Here is an 18571-nt window from a genome sequence, read left to right as displayed (position 1 = left end):
TTAGCTATTTTACGTAATATATATTTGTTAAACAATTATAATTATAAACACTTTCTTTTCGACTATTTTGGTGTTCAAAAGTTCACAAATTATCATTTAAGTTTAGTACGTTTTTACATTCAATGCTTTGCTTGCTTCTGTTCTTGTTTTTCGTTGACTAAGCTATTCTCATTTAAAAATATATATTAAAATGGTATTATGCTTCAAGACATCAGCAGCATCGCCAGCTGGGAGGCACGGTTCGGTTATCCATTTTTGAGCGTTGCAAGGCGATTGTTGCATTATGCATATTGCAGGTTTGCTAGTAACGGTTATGTTGCTGTTGCTTCTCTCACTTAAATTAATAATTATGCACTTTCCATTTTGTATCTTTAGATTAGCTGACGCTTATTGCTGATTGCTGTTGGGTTTGTTTTTGGGGTTTCCTTGGACTCCATTCAAATAAAGTTTTATTCCTTTTGCTGTCACACAGACGGGGGACACACACACAACATGTACGAAATGCATGCTAGAAGAAGACGGCGGCAATTTACACGGGCACGGGCACGGCTTAAGGGGTTAAGGGGGCGGCGCCATGGGTTAACCATTAACCTGCTACCCGGCCATTAACCTACTGCGCCGGCTGCGCGTCGGGCAGATCCAGTATCCTGGCCACGAACTCCGAGATGTCCGTGTTGCGCTGCAGGTGCTCCACGATGAAGCTGTGCTTGAGCAGCTGCTCGTAGTTGGGCCTTGCCATATACTCCTTCTGCAGGCAGACGGCGATGAAGTCCTCGAATTCCGGCGAAAATGTTCCCTCCGGCAGGCGCGGCGGACTGTCCTCAACCACCTAAAAGATAATAAAAAAAAAAATAGGTTCTTAATTACGCACGATGCGAAAACTTGTGGTTTAGATCGGTTACAAAATCCCTCTGATAAAAGCCTCATTCTGTATGTTTATTAATAGTTTTGTTTAGTATTCTGATAACCACAGCAGCTTGGCACATTACTAATGGTTTTTTTTAGAGTTTATTGTACGTGTAAAGTGCTTGAGAACAAGTGGTTATATTTTTAATTAAAATTACTTAATAGTTATTTGTGAGCCCCCAATAAGTTATGTAACGAAAGTTGGTTCTTGACATTAATATTAACAAAATCATTAGCAGGAAATAATAATACTCAGCATTTGCTTCGTATATGATTATGAGTGGCTATAACTACTATTTTTATACTATTTTCGACGGATTATCTGTGAAAAAACATAAGCTCCAATCAAACGTGTCAATTGATTATTAATTATCAAATTTTTAGAAATTCCACCCTTCTTAAAAGCTTTTAGCTACCACAATTGGAAAAATCCAAATGTTCATTACATATATGATAAGATGGAATACATTATCGGATCGGTAGCCTTTGTATAATTAGGACCTAAAATCCCAAATTGACTAAATGACACATATTTTGTCCGGAAAAATCTTGAAGATCCTCTTTGTGACAGTTACCAGCCAGAGGTAGGCACTCACCTGACGCAGTTGCTCAAATGGCGTTCGCCAATTGTCGTATGGGTAGCGGCCCGTGGCCATTTCGATCATGCCGATGCCCAGCGACCAAACATCCGACCTGATGTCGTATTGCGCCGGATTTCCTTGGGGATCGATCCGTTCCGGCGCCATGTACGGCTTGCAACCGGCATCAATGGTTTTGGCAATGGAGTCGACGAGGTAGCCTAAAAGTCAGTCCAATATTAGAATGATTACAGTGGCAAGAAGTCACAGAATGCCAGCCCACCTGAGATGCCAAAGTCACAGATCTTGACCTGGCCGGCCCGATTGATCAGTATGTTCGAGGGCTTGACGTCCCGATGAATGACTTTCAGTTGAGCGTGCAGATAGTGCAGCGCACTGACCACGCTCATGGCAATCTGTAAAGCAAAGGCAGTAGTACGGTAATAGTATAGTGGCGATTGCCCGATAAGATTAGACCCGCCCCCAATCCTCCCCAGCTGACCTTGCCCAGCACGCTTTCCTCCATTCGCAGATCGTGAAGGAAGACCTTCGGATAGAACTTGTCCAGGCTGGTGCTCATCACCTCCATGCAAATCCAGACATCGCCCTCGCGATACATCGCACCATAAAAGTGGACGGTGTAGGGGCAGTCGCTGGATCTCATCGATATGTCCAAATCCATTACAAGGCGGTGCTGTTCTCGAATATTTACGGTCATGGGTATGCGTTTGACGGCCAGGACCGTATCGGTTTGCTTATGGCGCATCTTATCCACGATGCCATAGGCGCCACGGCCCAGATCGCAGATCTTCTCGAGACTATCTGCATCGATGTCAAAGGTCCGGTCGCCAATTTGGATGGTGGCCCGCGAGTCCAGGTTGCGTGGCGGGACTCTAAAAGGATTGCCGAATGTAGTTCAATTCACAATTCGTTTCTGGCCAGGATTTGACCATTTTGACTTACATGGCGGCCTCTGGCTCCTTGGCAATGGTAAAGGGCGTGAGGCGGTGGCGTTTGGACATTTTGGTAGGCCCTTCTATATCCTATATCCTATATGCTATATGCTATATATACCCTCTCCTCTCCACGACTTTCCTTGGTGTTTTCTGGCGGATTCTGCAAGACTTGGCGGTTCGGTGCGAATCGGATGCGATGCGGTGCGGCTATTTTTACCGCATTTGGTCAGGTCAGGATTCGGATGCGGGTCGGTGATATGGGGATCGGATCGGTGTGGATCGTGTGGCCCGGGTTTTGCCGCCCAACCTTTCGCTATTGCCTTTGCTTTCCTTTCCGCACTTTTTGCACTGTTCACCGATCGCTTTTCGCTTCTCTTCTCGTTTTTCTCTCTTTTCCACTAGCGCTGGCCAGCCGCAGTTGGTCCTATCGATATATCCCAACGAGTGCAGCTATAGTATCGTCATACAAATAAATCGAAGTGCCTCGATAATAAATTTGCTTCCACCTGCAACGAATTTAGATAATTAAGTTAGGTATCGATTATATCTATATCTCTTTGTAAGCCTTCTAGAAAGTTGTTCCGTATATTCTTCATACCTATTTTTTAATGTTTGTTTATTTTCTTTAATTTTTTATTTATACATTTATAGACATTTATTTTAAGGGAAAACTTAATAAGTTCTAGCCAAGTGATGCCCATCTTAAGTTGCATTTCGGTATATTTATGATTCTTTTTAGCACTTTGGTCACTCCGTTTTCGATACGTAATGTTGCAAGTTTGACTGAACATATAGAATTCGATGTTTTAGAATTGTACTAAAATAATTTATTATTTTATTAATTAATAAATAGGTAGACCTTATATTATTATTTTAAGTACAAGAACAACGAAGTCTCTCGAATCGACCAATTTGAATTTGAAAAATCTATTATAGTTATATTATATTTGTATGAAATATCCTCTGAAAATTATTCTATCTCGGTAAAATAAAATCCTACATAGTTTTAGATGCCGTTCCTAGTTCGAAAACTGTTTCTGAGGTGCCGATGTTTTGCAAACCATCGATAGGCACGAAAAAAGATATTAAGAATTATCGGCGAAGAACCATCGATGGCTGATGCATCGATGTTTTTTTACATCACTATTGTACACGCGATTTAGGCAGCAAAAACGTACAAAAGCGAGTGATCAAATTGTGCCAGTGATACCGCCGCCCGCGGTCGCGAAACGAATCGATTGCAGAAGTGCGACAAACAGCGCCGCGAAAGGAAAACAACCGATGAAATATTCTCCCAAAAAAGGAGGAAAAAATCGCAAGTTGTTGTTGCCGTTGCTGCTGAAAAAGAAAGAGAGAGAGGGCGCTGCGTGTATGCCTGTGTGTGTGCGTGTGTGGGGGTGAGGATGTCTCTCTCTAATGCACAGTGACTGTGTTTTCCTTTTTTCGATTTTGTTTTTGTGCCCCCCCTTGGCAAACAACAAAAGTCCAAGCAATCCTTTATTTTTGCAAGTGTAAAGTTTACAGTGTATGTGTGCCGCCGAACAACAACAACATCAGCGACAAAACAAACAGGGCGCACAGCAAAACAATTCACACACACACGCACCCTCCCCCGCCTGCGCGCGCTTGTGTGTGTGTGAGAGAGAGGGAGTGAGTGAGAGGAAAATCGAAGAAGTGCTGGCCAAAAAACGGCGAAAAAAATTTAATAAATACCAAAATCCAACGATACTAGCAACTAACTATAAAAAATCGAACCAAATCGACTCGATATAATGTCCACCATTGAGTTCGAAACGATCGGCAGTCGGCTGCAATCCTTGGAGGCAAAGCTCCAGGCGCAGAATGAGTCCCACGACCAGATCGTCCTCTCCGGTGCGCGCGGCCCTGTCGTTTCCGGTTCCGTTCCATCTGCCCGCGTCCCGCCCCTGGCGACATCCGCATCCGCAGCCACATCCGCCACCCACGCACCTTCCTTGGGCGCAGGTTCCGTTTCCGGATCGGGTATCAGCATAGCCCAGCGTCCAGCACCTCCAGTTCCTCATGCGACGCCCTTCGGCAGCGCCAGCGCCTCGTCATCATCCTCATCCGCATCCGCATTTGCATCCGCAGCACCGGCGACGGGCACCTTCGGTGGAACATACACCCCGCCGACAACTAGAGTGTCGCGAGCCACGCCCACACTGCCCATGCGTAAGTCCTCTTTTCGTTAACTTCCTACTAAATCTTTAATATATAAAATTAATTGGGATCAACTAGAAAAACACTGTAGTTACCTGAATCTTTGAAAATCGTTGAAGAAAAATATAACAAAATATAATGTCACAACTAAACTCCATGTACCAGGGAATACTCTAAACCGCTATCTAAAAATGATAGCTTATCAAACTGCGTACTGTAACTCAAAATTTTCCAACGAGACTTTCCCGATTCGAATATTCGATAATTCTCTACTTTCGAAAGTAAATCGTTGTCGAAAAACAGTTTTGGCCGCCAAAAACGTGGTAAAACTTTCCAAGTAAATTTCCAAACGCACAAACAACATTTTTGATATTAATTCGCAGAAAGATCAATGTTTTATCGATCGAACATTAGACAGGTGAAATCTTTATTGATCCTCTGTGACAGGTGTGGATTTAAGCCAACATTTCTCTGACCGCAACTGTAGACAGTTTGTTAAGTGGTAATAAAAGTGGGCTGAGAAAAATCGTGATCCCCAAAAATGGTCACCAAAAATCTATATATACCGTACCGCCAACCGCAAGCCACAAAACCATCTTTTGTCCGCATTTGTGTAAATATTTTGTTAATAAATTGTCATTGCCCAATAAGCTGTGTATGTGCGCGTGTGTGTGTGTACATACATGTATGTGTGCTTAAATTGTGATAAGAGAAGTGCTCTTTTCTTGGCTTTTCCCATTGCTATTGCCATTGGGTTTACTTTGGAGCATTTGGATGCCGCCAACAAAGGGCAAACGCTATCGATTCCCCGACTGCATAACAGCTGCTCATAATCCCCCATTCCAGCACCTCAGCAGCGCCCCGTCAACCCCGTAGCTCTGCCGCTTTTCCCCCCCTCCGATTTCCCGTTCTGTTTTTCCGATTGCATAGATAAGACAGGCCAAGTGCGAACACCAAAAGCGTACCCAACTTGTTTTCGGCCTTTTGTTGGGCCAAACAAAAATAAAAAGAAGTCAAATCTACAGTGGTATTAACAGCTGTGAACCGCGTCAATTTATTTTCGCCTCGATTAGATTAACAATTCCTGGTACCATAACTGTTTGATACATGAACCCCAGAAAATGCCTAATGGGTTTTTGAATAATCAAATACATTTCGATTCGATTAGATTAGTAGTGGTTAATAGTTTCCGCGAATTTCAGGGGTACTTAAAATCACACCCAAATTTTAACAGTGTAATCAGCTATTGAATAGATTTTCAAGTTCGTGGTACATAATGAGCGAGCAAAAGTTAAATGAATAAATAGCTAACAAAATATAACGGTCTATATGTTAATTTATCAGAACAAAATTGGTTTATTAAAGACAAAAGTTGTCGTTATTCGATTATTTATGAGGCTTAAATTGATAGAAATTTTAAATTTTTCATGTAAGAGATGACGTTATTGTGCCCACGGTTGTGAGACCACCCACCGCCTTTTTTCGTTTCTTTTCCCCTTCCTTTTGTTATACATTTAAGTTTTTGCATATTTGTCTTGTATATTTTTCTTATTGGATTTTCATCTGCCATCAAGTGTTGTTATTTATTTACTTACATACTTTTTATTTACTTTTTGCATGTGTGCGTCTCTCTACTCGCGTTTGGTGCTCTCTTCCTCTCTCGCTCTCCGCCATTGGTTACTTTTTGGCATTTCCGGAGTAATGTCTTGATATGCCCGTTACTGTTGTTGTCATTTTTTTTGGGCCTCACATATTCCCACCTCCGCCGCACCCTGCCCACATTCGTTCATCGGACATTGTGCCGTGTCTCCTCTTTCGCATGTTTACAAATAGCGTTATTTTTTATGACGTGCTGTTGTTGTAGTGGCTAATTGTTGAATTGAATTGCTGCCAGGGAAAAAAAAACTTCGCAAACAAAAACAAAATCGCTCTCATTCGCTCTTCCTCTTCATGCACACACACACACACGCACACGATGGCACAGTGGGCAGCATTCGTTAATTGATTAGTGGCCTATGGTAACCCAATTGGAAGTTATTGCAAATATTTCAAAGGATTGTTTTTAAGGCATTTTTTTCGTATAGAAATTGAGAGATATGTGTTGGAAGTATTCTTGTTGTATATAATAGATATGCAAAATATTGTTTAATTTTTTAGTTAGATTGAATTTAATACGTACATTTTTATCATCATACCAACATATCGCTGTTTTCCATTGTATATCCTATAGTTTCTAGTGGTCCCGGTGGTGGACTGAATCGTACGCGGCCGGTGATACTTCCGCTGCCCACGCCGCCACATCCTCCAGTTTCGGAAACGGACATGAAGCTGAAGATCATCATGGAGCAGACCGGCAAGCTGAACATCAACGGGCGGCAGTATCCGACGGACATCAATGACCTCAAGCACCTGGGCGACCTGGGCAATGGGACTAGCGGCAATGTGGTGAAGATGATGCACCTGTCCAGCAACACGATCATCGCCGTGAAGCAGATGCGACGCACTGGCAACGCGGAGGAGAACAAACGCATCCTGATGGATCTGGATGTTGTGCTCAAATCGCACGACTGCAAGTACATTGTCAAGTGCCTTGGCTGCTTCGTTCGCGATCCGGATGTGTGGATCTGCATGGAGCTGATGTCCATGTGCTTTGACAAGCTGCTCAAGCTGTCCAAGAAGCCGGTGCCGGAACAGATCCTGGGCAAGGTCACAGTGGCGGTTAGTTCTGAAGGAATAGCGCTTCATTAGAATCTTTTCTTAATACTTATTCCATTTGCAGACGGTCAACGCATTGTCCTACTTGAAGGACAAGCACGGAGTCATCCATCGAGATGTGAAGCCCTCGAACATTCTGATCGATGAGCGCGGGAACATCAAGCTCTGTGATTTCGGGATCAGCGGACGCCTGGTGGACTCCAAGGCCAACACTCGATCCGCCGGCTGTGCAGCTTATATGGCGGTGGGTATAAAGAGCGGGAGGGCTATGATAGGGAAAAATAGACTAGACAGATCCTAGATTGATTGAGAAAATTGTGTATATTGTAAAGTACTAAATTTTTTTGCTACACAAGCTTACAACTCATTACATTTCTTGGAAAATATATAGGTTTGTTGTTTAATTGATCGGTGTCATGACTTAGTTTATTTAAATAATGAACGTGTTCGTAGGGAAATTCCAAGCTTGGCAAAGCAAGCCATAAATTTGAGATAATTGAAGCGTAAACTAAGCTTTTAATCAATAAGTACTTAGAATACATATGACCTATGTGATTCATCTAGTTTTTGAAACAACTATTTTGAATGCCCTACAATTTCAATTTTACAGCCGGAGCGCATCGACCCCAAGAAACCAAAGTACGACATTCGCGCAGATGTGTGGTCACTGGGCATAACGCTGGTGGAGCTGGCCACAGCGCGATCCCCGTACGAGGGATGCAACACGGACTTCGAGGTGCTCACCAAGGTGCTTGACTCGGAGCCGCCGTGTTTGCCATACGGCGAGGGTTACAACTTTAGTCAGCAGTTCCGCGATTTCGTCATCAAGTGGTGAGTGATACTTTCTAGTATTATTGTCGCTTGTACAGAGCCCAGTTAATATGGATCTTTTATCTGTTTGCAGCCTCACAAAGAACCATCAGGATCGACCCAAGTATCCGGAGCTTTTGGCCCAGCCCTTCATCCGGATTTATGAATCAGCCAAAGTAGATGTGCCCAATTGGTTTCAGAGCATCAAGGATAACCGACTGCGCGCCAATGGCGATCCAACGCTCCAGAGGTGAGCCCATCCGGTGATCTGTGCCAGATCCTTCAGCATTATTCCCACGACCCGTCCGCTATTCCCGGCTGATGATGTGTTGTGCCTGTTGTGGATGTGTGTGAATAGTGGGTGTGTCTGAGATAGTGCGGAGCGCTTTGTATTTTCCCCACCTTTCCGTTTCCGTTTCCGTTTTCCATTTTCCGTTCTTTGTTCTTCGCTTAACGTGCTTCTCCAGTTCAACAGGTAGGAGAGGATTCAAGATGATAGCTGGGAAGCTGCAACTTTTGAATACCTAACCGTAGGATGGATTTCCTAAATTCATATTTTTGCTAGCCAACTAATTTAAACTGCTTGTTCCTCAACTTGTTTTATTTTCCTAATTTATATTTACTCTAGTTTTTTCAATCTCTTTAATTTTCTCTGGTGAGGCTAATTAACATTATAAACATACGCTTAGCTCCTCCGTTTCTTTCCTATCCCGTTTTGGCATGTTTAGCTTTTTTGTTTCATTTAATACACATTAAGAAAGCAAGTCCACTTATTAACTACATTTTTAGAAAATTAGCTAGCAATTAGATACGAGTTTGTTGTGCTAGAACAAATGCTCTTTCCACAGCTATTAAGTAGGTATATTACAAACTAAACAGGCTTAAAGATCATTGGAATTCAAATGTATAACTAAAAAAGTTGTACGCTAAATCTTTGAACCCCCTAAAATATACTCAAGATCAATCTACATTATAATGAGATTTTAATTAATTATTATTAAACTAGGTTATAGTTAAATTGATTGGGAATCTTTGGAAAGAGCATGTTGCCCCTAGTCCAATTGTAGTCTGGCTATCCACGCAACTATCTGTCTATCTTTACCCACTTAGATCCTGTATTTATTTGAGGACGAACCGAAAAGTGTATAATGAAATAATTATAAACATTTTGATGTACTTTCTCCTGTTTTGCGTTTAATTGACATTTTTATTTGAGTGTGTGTGTGCGACGTTTTTATTTTCCTTTTTCATCTTTTTTATTACCATTTTTTGTAGGTTACCTAATTCCTAATACCATTTCTTAAACAATAATGACAAACAATGAAGAAATCCAATAAACATAATCTAACAAAAAATAAAAGCAAACGAAAAAGAAGAAGACAAACTATAAACAAAAACCAAACATTAAAAACTATCGACATAAACTGAAAAACAAAACAAAAGCATTCAAGTAAACCTTGCAACCATCAACTCTATATACAGATATATAAACCTAAAAATATATTTACCTATATATAATGATAATGCCAACCAAACATAACTACTCAAAAAAAAAAAAAAAAAACGATAAAAACTCCTCCCAATTAAAAAAGTAAAATTCAGTAAGTACGACGAGTTTATTATTCTTATTATTAGCCTTCTAATTATGTTTTCATTAGTTAAGTGTAATCGTTAATTGTTGTAAACACGCCACATGCTCTGCTAACATTTATTGTGTTCATTATTTAATGATTCATCAATGGACTTTTGTTAATACTATGGTTTCGATTTACTTTCGCATGTTCTTTTCTGAATCTGGGCCTGGCTTTTGGCATCGCTTTCTTTATTTATTTAATTTATACTTTGTTTATTTACCCATCTAGAAATGCTCATACACCAGAAAAGGTAATTTGACACTGATTGTTTACTTAGTTTGCTTAATTGTATTACTTATCGGTTTTAAGATCATTACATTTGGCTATGCGTCCCTTTTCATTTATCATGCGTTTCCTTCACGAAAATGTGGGCTAGTTATTAAAATAACAATTAAATGGTTTTTTAATGTTGATAATTAAACGAATAGAATTGCTTGTAAATTTATGCTTAAGAAAACAAAAACATTATTAACTGAATCAAAGTAAAGTATATTTGAAATTTTGTAGTTTAGTTAGTTTGAGCATACAACCAATTGATCAGCTTTTGTTTTTTGGAACTTTCAATTTGGTTTGCAATTTGTGGAAAGGTGTTTTCTTAAACATTCTGCGATCTTTTTCTACAATTCACATTTGTTTTTTTTAGGAAAGTGTTATTTTGGAAAGCCATCATGAGCAAAGATTCTTTAATTCTGCGCGGCCATCTTTCGCTTTCGCTCCCTTTGGCATTTACCTGTGTTTCCCACCTGTCGCTTACACAAAAGAACACACAACTCACACGCAAAACTCACTCATCAACTTGTATATATACAAAACACACACATCGATCGATCACCAACACACATTCCAAATGCGATTACAGCTCATTTAAATGTCTTAGATATGTTGCCATTGCGCCGTCAATCTATTTAAATGTACCCTACAAACCCATCACATCCCGGATATCCTGATGCTTCCTCAAAATCCCCGATATATGTCCCCTAAATAGCCCGATGTATCCCCTCCAAACACAAACCTTCTTTCTGCCACTGGCGTACATTTGAGTGTGCTCTCATTACTGGTCATCTAGCCATTAAGAATGCACTAATCTTAAACGAATCAATCGTCAATTTGCAGGGCAACGGCGACTGGAAGTGCGATCGGTTCTGGGGCCGGATCTCTCGCAGGATCAGGATCAGGATCCGCAGGTGGAGCTGTAAAATATGGTAGGGCGACAACGTATGCGGGGCAGAGTCCCACAAATCCGCAGAAGACAATAAAACCCACTCAGATACCGAGTTACCAGCAGCAACAGTCGCAGTTTTTCATGCAATCAGCCACACAACTACCTCAAACAACAACCACAACACCGACGGCAACGACAAACTGTTTCGGCGGCAGCGGAAACGGAAATGGAAGAGGAAACGGCAGCGGCGGAAGCGGAAATGGTAGCGGAAGCAGCAGCAGTGCCAGTCCTCTATCGCCACCAAGCGCCGGTATCGGCGATCTTAACCGGCTTTATCGCAAATCGCCGTTCATGCAGCGAAAACTGAGCAACGGATCCCATCATCCGCACTACAAATATAACGACGAGAGCCCCAAGAAGGAGTCCATGTTTAGTAGCATCGGTGGGTTTGGCTCTATAGATTTAGATTTAGAAAAAAAAAAAGAATACTCTACCAACTCATCACTTGCAGGTCAATCGATTCTACGCAATCTGACAACATCGCCCTTCAGCCAAAAGAAACACAATTCAACTGCAACAACAATACCACTGCCGCACAACAACCAAACATTGATCACGGATGCAGCAACAGCAGCAGCAGCGGCGGCAACAGCAACAACACCGCCAAATATTGCAGCTACAGTGCTCACGACAACGCCAACGACCACGCCCACTTGGCGCCTGCCAACGGAAAATTCCCAAGCCTACGACAGCTGTGATAGTAGTAGTAATGCGACCACGACGACCTTGAATTTGGGCCTCTCCTCACCCTCCCCCTCGTTGCCGCGCAAGCAATTCCCCACAGAATCGCCGACCCTGCAACTCACGAGTCAGCAGCAGCAGCAGCCACAGCGATTGCAGCCGGGCAATCAGAGCCCCATAGGTATAATGATCTAGTCATTTGCTGGGCTATGTATGAAACTAACATATAAATTTCAATATGCAGTGCTGCAGCGCTTCTACCACCAGCAGAATCAGCTGCGCGAGAAGGAGGCGGCTGAGCGGTATCAGCAGCAGCGCCAGCAGCCGCCCGTTGGAGTGACCAGCACGAATCCGTTTCACAGCAACTATGTGCCGCCGCCGCCATCAACGCACTCCACCTCTAGTCAGTCCTCCACGCAGTCGACGTGTTCGCAAATCGCCATCAATCCCGCCAGCATATCCCCATCGTCTGGTTCCGGAACGGGAAACATGGCGGGATTGGGAATCGGTTCGGCTCCGGCATCGGGATTGGGGGCAGCTGGTCACTTTGGAGCGGGCGGCACTGGCGAGCAGCTGCAGTATCAGCCGCTGCCCATCGCCGCCGAGGCAACGGGAACGAGTCCCACGCTCCAGTCTAGATCACCGGAACAGCAGTCGGATTATGGAGGAAACGGCAACATGGTGGCCAGTAAGCTGAGCAAGCTGTACGCACGCCGACAACTTTTGGGCCAGAGCTCCAGCAGCGGAGCGAGCAATAGCAGCCTGGACGGTTGCAGTCGGGAGCAACACGATGCAGGTGAGCCATCACTTGAATTGCTAACTAGTCCACAAGCTCAGAAATAAAATCATAACATTCTTAATGATAATAGCTGGCACAAATCATTATTCTATATTCTTAAACAAATGCTTGATGTTGTGCATCTACACCCTTTTAAAAACCTTCTTTAAAAGGATTACAGATTTTATTTCTGAGTCTATCATTGCTCTTTTGATTTCGCTTTGAACGCTGCTATGTTGCTCTCGTATTTATACATTTTCCATTTCCGTTTCGTTTTTCTCTTCGTTTTCCGCACACCGCACAACAAAACGAACTCTGCACCAATGCACTGCACCATCACCATGAAACCACGTACTCATAATCCATCATCACTCAATTCATCAAACAAACAAACAACGAACCAACCAAACAGGCTGGTTCAACACTCTTGCCGGTGCCATGAAGCGACAGTTTGCCACCTATGTTAAAACCCAATTGAATTCCACAGCCACGTCGCCGGTGGCGTCCAGCATGGATCGAGACCAGGAGCCAGTGCATCCGCAGCCGCCGGCGTACAGGAGCGTTGTGAATAACGGCAGCGGTGGCAAGTCTTACTACTATCGCACCTTGTCGGCGGCCAGCAGCAGTAGCAATACCAGCCAGAGCACCTCGCCCACGACGGAACCGCTGCCCGGCGGTGGCACCAGTAGCTTTCTGCGTCGCTATGCAAGCAGTGGACCGGGAGGTAGCATCAGCACGCCGCCCAGTCCGCATATCTTGGCGGGATTGGATCGCAGGCATCGAAGTCCAGATCCGCCGCCACGCTACAATCGCGGACAGTCACCGCTATTGCTGCGCAAGAATCTGCTGGAGCTGAGTGGCCAGCCGCCCGGCTCTCCGCTGCTGCACCGAAGGTAAGTGCTGCGTAATGAAGCCATCCTGCTCTAAGTCATGCTAATCCTCGCCTCTTTCACTCACTTTCAGATACGTTTCGGCTTCGCCGCCGCTGCCGCCACCGCGTCGAGGCTCTGAAAGCGTGCCGGGATCACCGCAGCATTTCCGCACTCGCATCCACTATACACCCGAGCCCCAGAGACGCATCTACCGTACGATAGATCAATGAGTAGCGCTGCAAATCATGGTCATGTGATGCTGGTATGGCTTCGACGACGATGCCGCCGACGCTGCTGTTCACGACGACAATCAGGACGAGGAGGTGGGACTATTGGAGCCCATTTCCCTGCCCGTCTCGTCAGCAGTCGGCGACTCGCTGTCGATGCCGGCGTATGCAGGTGGCCTGGGCACCAGGTTGTCCGGAGCCGAACGGCGAATCGGCGATCGTCGGACGTGTTCGGCCAGCGGATCGTATTCCAGCTTGTATACGGATAAGGACGAATGGCCAGGTGGATCGTCCGGTGGGGCATCGGGTACATCGACGACCAGAGCTGGATATCCGTGGACATGTGATTGATGACAAACGAAAGTGTTCAAAAGTCTTATACGTTTAAGTGCTTGAGCCTCAGCGATTCATCTGTATCCGCATCTGCTAGACACTTCGTTTCGTTGCGCAGCTCCAATTGTACATAGACATATATCTTAAGGGACCTATATAGACACATCCGATAATAGTGCAATAGTTGAAAGCAATTCTGTTCGCCCAACAACCGCGCCCCCCCCTGTAACCAAGTCTATACTGTTCTATATATCTCTGTATCTGTATCTCCTTCAATGGTAACTCTGTAATCAAAAGTTTACACTTTACACAACGTAACTTATTTAATCGTAGCTCTAAAAAGAAAATGAAACAAAATAGCTAAATCGAAAAAAAAGGGGAAAATCCAAGAGAAAGAATGAGAAATTTAAATGATTTGTAGCTTTGTATATAGAGAGGAAGCGAAGTGCAAAATGTCGTTGCATTTGCTGTTTGCAATTTGTTTTAGTTTATATGTTTCATTAAACATCAACTTGTATGCTGAGTGGAAGGGAAACCGACAAGAAACAACCACATTAACAATGGAATTATTGTACTGATTATTATAATTGTTTAATTTATTATGTAAGCGGCAACAAGCGACAATTCAAATTCAAGTCTCGTTTTGTTTTTTTATTTCAAATGGGTGGAACGGATTCCTTTTTTTCAGAACTTTTATATGGCGAAAGGGAAGTATGGAAGTAAATGGAGATATAAACAGTTCAGAAAGACAACGTATTTGGAATTGATTTAATGATTAAATCAAAAGTATTTTGAATAGCTTCAGAAGTACAAGCCAAATAGCTTTCCATACACTTAGTTTCTAGTTTCCACCCTCCTATTAATATAAAGAAAATAAAAAAAAAAAGAAAAAACAAAACAATAAACTTATAAAACGCAAAAGAAATTCGATGTTTCATTCAGATGCAAAACGAATGTTTTTTAAACAATGCTTAATTTATGTATATAAAAACGCTGTTGTAATACTTTTATAATTTTTATTGAATTTTCTCCTGTTATGCTTGGCTGTGGCAATTACAACATTTATTTAGCTTTACTCCGCATTCAAATGCGTTTTTTTCTTTTTCGATTAAACAAATGTCTTATGTGGTTTTCATTTGCGTATATTGTAGATGTAGATCGTCAGCTCAAAAGGAGTCACGGGTGTTTTTTTCATTTTTTTTTAAATTTTGTTTTTCGATTGCCTGCCTGATTCAATCTGCTATCAAAAAAGTGAGCCCGTTTCGCACCACCCTGCGCACCACCACTCTGCCATCCGGTGGTTGGGTGGGTTAATTTAGGCAGAGGGGCGATGGGCGGTGGGCGGTGGCGATCGGGGCGAACATATAGAAACAGCGCTTATTGTTTATTTTCGGTATATCGGATATCTGCGGTAAATACATTCATATTAATCAGATGAGTACATTCAGTTCAAACAGTATATTTGAGTCGATAGAGCGACGGTAAAAATACAGCTATGCTTTATGTCCATTTAAATCTGTTGCTATTTTTTTCTCTTTTCAATGTTTTCAAAGATTAGTCAACAAAAAAACGTACAACATTTGTATAACTAACTTTTGAATTGAATGGCACTCGGCCTTCTCTGTCTCAAAATGCTTCGAAGAGTGTTGTTTTTGTTTTTACCTATTTTTTTCTTTTTTTTTCATTATAACTGCTCGTTTCTGTTGCAATCCAAGTTTTCCACAAAAAAAAAAAAAAAAAAATAAGAAACAGGCCCCAAAAACGTTTGCCTGCTACAGTTTTCCAAATTCATTATTTTCCAGTTTTAGCTTTTGGCTTACAGTTTATCTGTTCGTTTATCTGGTTATTAGACGTTAATGTTAGTTATTCGGTTATTGCACACTGAAAGCGTTTAGTTATTGATTTCCGTTTGCCTTTCTTGTTAGGGTTCTTTTTCTTCTGGCCTTGTTTTTCTTTTTTTTTTTTATATATATACTGTAATTGCTTAATTATATGCTTACATATGTATGACCTGCCAGACACTTGATAAACTTGGTTGTACAGTTAGACATTGAATTTTGATATATGCGTCTTTGAACATTTAAGTGAAACCCTTTTGGAAATGCTGCCGTTTACATTTAGTTTTCATGTTGCATCAGAATTTGCCATCTTTAGTTTATTGACCGAAACTAGGTCATTTTAGCAACTGAAGAATTCCAGTAGGAAAATATTTCATAAGTGAATGGTGGTGTTAGAAAAGTAAATCTATCCGAGAAATGGTACTGGTCAAAAGTTGGGTCAACTGATTTCCAAAGGGAATGTGGAAAACGATTTTCTATGGGCTTATCTGTTCACTACTCTTGATGACTCTATGATCTGCAGGGTTCTTGTCGTTTTTCTTCAATGAGCTCTATGCTGACAAATTATTTAGTTGGTAATATTAGGTTTTTTTCAATCATTCAATTTTATTTTTTAATGGTGGTTTTGGCCTTTAGTTGAATTTATCTTTAGGGCTGATCTTCCGGGATTTTTTTTATTCATAAAAGCAGTGACTGTTTTTGGGGATTTACACCTGCTCGTTCTCTTAGATCAAGTTAATTTATTGGTTATACAAACATACACTTAGATATTGCACTTATGAATCGGTTTTCTGGTTCTCTGGACTCTCGCTTCACTTGCAGTTCTGCAAGTGTTGTGTTGATTTTACGGTTTAGCATAACTATATTAACCAGTATTAAATGTACAGGTGTGCAGCCAACTTGACTGGAAATGTTGATACTTATCTATAATATGCTTCCTTGTCTTTTGGTAGTAACAAATTAACAGACAATACAAAAAACCCAAAAAAAAAGCGTTCAAACAGTTAAGATTATGCTTGCAATTCTTTTGAACATTTAAGTACATCATATAGTAATTTCTTAGGTCGTAAATTGAGTTCTTCTGGGGTAACTCGTTCTATATCGAGGGAACTGGAAAATGTCTTACAATGGGAATGGAAATGGGAATGGGTCGGGGCTAGAGAGGATCTTTTTGTTCAGCTTACATTTGTCCAATAACATTGATTAAAAAAATTTGTTTTATATTTTATTCATTTGGTTTCATGTTTGTTTTTTTTGTTTTAGTTTTAAGTCTTTGTTTTACATCAGTAAGCGTTTGTTTTTATTTCCTTTTCTTGTTTTTTCCCTTTTTTTTGCGAATGTTTTTCCTTGCTGCACTTTTTTTTTTTGTAATCCTTTTTCTTTTTCTGTTTATCCTCGACTGTGTGGGTATCAAAAATCGAATGCCACAGTGGTTCCTTAACAGACTAGTTCTACACATACCTTCCTAGGACAATTTTGCACGACGTACACATTTATGTATGTATGTATGTTGGGTAATACTTGTAGAAAATGCTTATGCTTTTAACATTATCTCTTGTAGAGGGGGGGCGGGAGGGGGTGGGTTTTGGGCCGCCGTCTCCCTCCGCTCTCTCTCTATATGCATCCCCCAAAAAATTGGGGGCTCTTGTCATTCCGGGGTGAATGTAAGAGTTAACAATGTCAGTTTCGATTTGGATAGTTCGGGCGTCTTTCGAGCGATGGGTTGGTTAGACGCACACACACACACACACTCTCAAAACCACTCACACACTCACTCAAAACCACTCACATACACAAAAAACACACATATGCACACACACACACACAAGCCAGTCATATTCGCACAGTGTTGAAAAGTATACTTAAAAGCTTCAATCATACCCCAAAAAACCAATAGCCTATCTAAGTATATAGATATGAACATTGAGTTTAGAAATATTCTCTATGAATTACTAACTAGAAAATATGTTTATCAAATGTAAGGAACTTTTTTATAGAAATTTACCCCCTTCATCTTAAAATTCTTGAAATTTGGGGCATTTGTAAAAATGATTGATCAAGCCACCTTTAAGCGACATTTTATAATGTATGAATAACCCATATACAATTGAATTAAAGCATTATGTTTTTTTTTTTTGCAATAGCTAATCTAGCGAACTGCCTTGAACTTAACTGAGTTTATTTGTAAATAAAATCGGTATTTTCGCAATCACTGCTCAGAATTATTCGCCACAATCATAATGAAAGTACGCTCAAATTAAAGAAATTCGCCACTGCAATTCTATATAATTTATCCAAATATTTTCAAAATTTTCTTCCGAATTATCATTACAATTTCCAAAAGGTTATGGCTGAGAAAAAATTTTTCACAATTTGTAGTTTTCTTATATAGTTAATGGCGAATTTCTATGTGTGTTAGCCATAAGTCTTAGGACCAGTCATACGGGAACACATCCATCCAATTAGTAGCGCCGCCCGCTGCCGCTGCTCCCGCTGGCGCATCCGCCGTCCCCGCTGCTCCCGCTGGCCCCATCGGCCGCCCATCGCTTCCGGCGCGCCTCCTTGGCGGCCTGCATTTGGGCGGCCACCCGACTGGTGCTGGGTGCATTATCAAAACTGGCATATAGCTCCACCTCCTCGTCGGCGGCATCGCGGGCGGCGTTCGACTGTAGGGGATTCGACGAATTCTGCATCTCAAGGGCGGCGGCCAGGGAGGCCATGGCATAGGCACGGGCATCGATGGGTGGCGGATTGTGGTGGTTCTGATGGGCTACGAGATTATTATTATTGGACACTGTGGCATCCGAATCCGATTGCTGATCATGCTGCTGGTGCTGTTGCTG

General features: G+C 42.0%; 3 protein-coding genes across 14 annotated transcripts in view; 1 reads left to right on the top strand and 2 right to left on the bottom strand.

The window, feature by feature from the left end:
• Positions 1-2: 2 nt before the first annotated feature.
• lic (licorne) lies at positions 3-2844 on the bottom strand. The gene is made up of 5 exons (NM_057814.4): positions 2448-2844; positions 1987-2377; positions 1768-1900; positions 1503-1705; positions 3-829 (listed from the first exon to the last, which is right to left on the bottom strand). Exons 1-5 carry the CDS (start codon positions 2504-2506, stop codon positions 611-613), a joined length of 1005 nt encoding a protein of 334 aa, NP_477162.1. The 5' UTR covers positions 2507-2844; the 3' UTR covers positions 3-610.
• Positions 2845-3554: 710 nt separating this feature from the next.
• hep (hemipterous) lies at positions 3555-14784 on the top strand. Of its 7 annotated transcripts, NM_001272572.2 has the most exons (11): positions 3555-4630; positions 6849-7336; positions 7398-7577; positions 7944-8164; positions 8238-8393; positions 9419-9744; positions 10421-11381; positions 11451-11861; positions 11925-12476; positions 12871-13351; positions 13422-14258. In NM_001272572.2, the coding sequence occupies exons 1-6, from the start codon at positions 4213-4215 to the stop codon at positions 9432-9434; spliced, it is 1479 nt and encodes a 492-aa protein (NP_001259501.1). In that variant the 5' UTR covers positions 3555-4212; the 3' UTR covers positions 9435-9744; positions 10421-11381; positions 11451-11861; positions 11925-12476; positions 12871-13351; positions 13422-14258. The 7 variants fall into 4 exon arrangements, with proteins under 7 accessions (NP_001259501.1, NP_001285182.1, NP_001259500.1 ...); NM_001382110.1 differs by lacking the exon at positions 9419-9744 and having other exon boundaries at positions 10891-11381; NM_001298253.1 differs by lacking the exon at positions 9419-9744 and having other exon boundaries at positions 10891-11381; positions 12946-13351; positions 13422-14784.
• Positions 14785-14918: 134 nt separating this feature from the next.
• rsh (radish) overlaps positions 14919-18571 on the bottom strand; it is a 90456-nt gene continuing 86803 nt past the window's right edge. For all 6 annotated transcript variants that reach the window (NM_001298248.1, NM_001298250.1, NM_001298247.1 and 3 more), the window contains one exon: positions 14919-18498. In NM_001298248.1, the coding sequence (NP_001285177.1) occupies positions 18191-18498 (308 nt within the window). In that variant the 3' untranslated portion in view covers positions 14919-18190. The remainder of the gene's footprint in view (positions 18499-18571) is intronic.

This window comes from Drosophila melanogaster, chromosome X, assembly GCF_000001215.4.
Source record: "Drosophila melanogaster chromosome X".
In the NCBI taxonomy this organism is placed as follows: Eukaryota; Metazoa; Arthropoda; class Insecta; order Diptera; family Drosophilidae; genus Drosophila; species Drosophila melanogaster.
The sequence above is the reverse complement of the archived record's forward strand: the minus strand, read 5'-3'. Positions and strand labels throughout refer to the sequence as shown.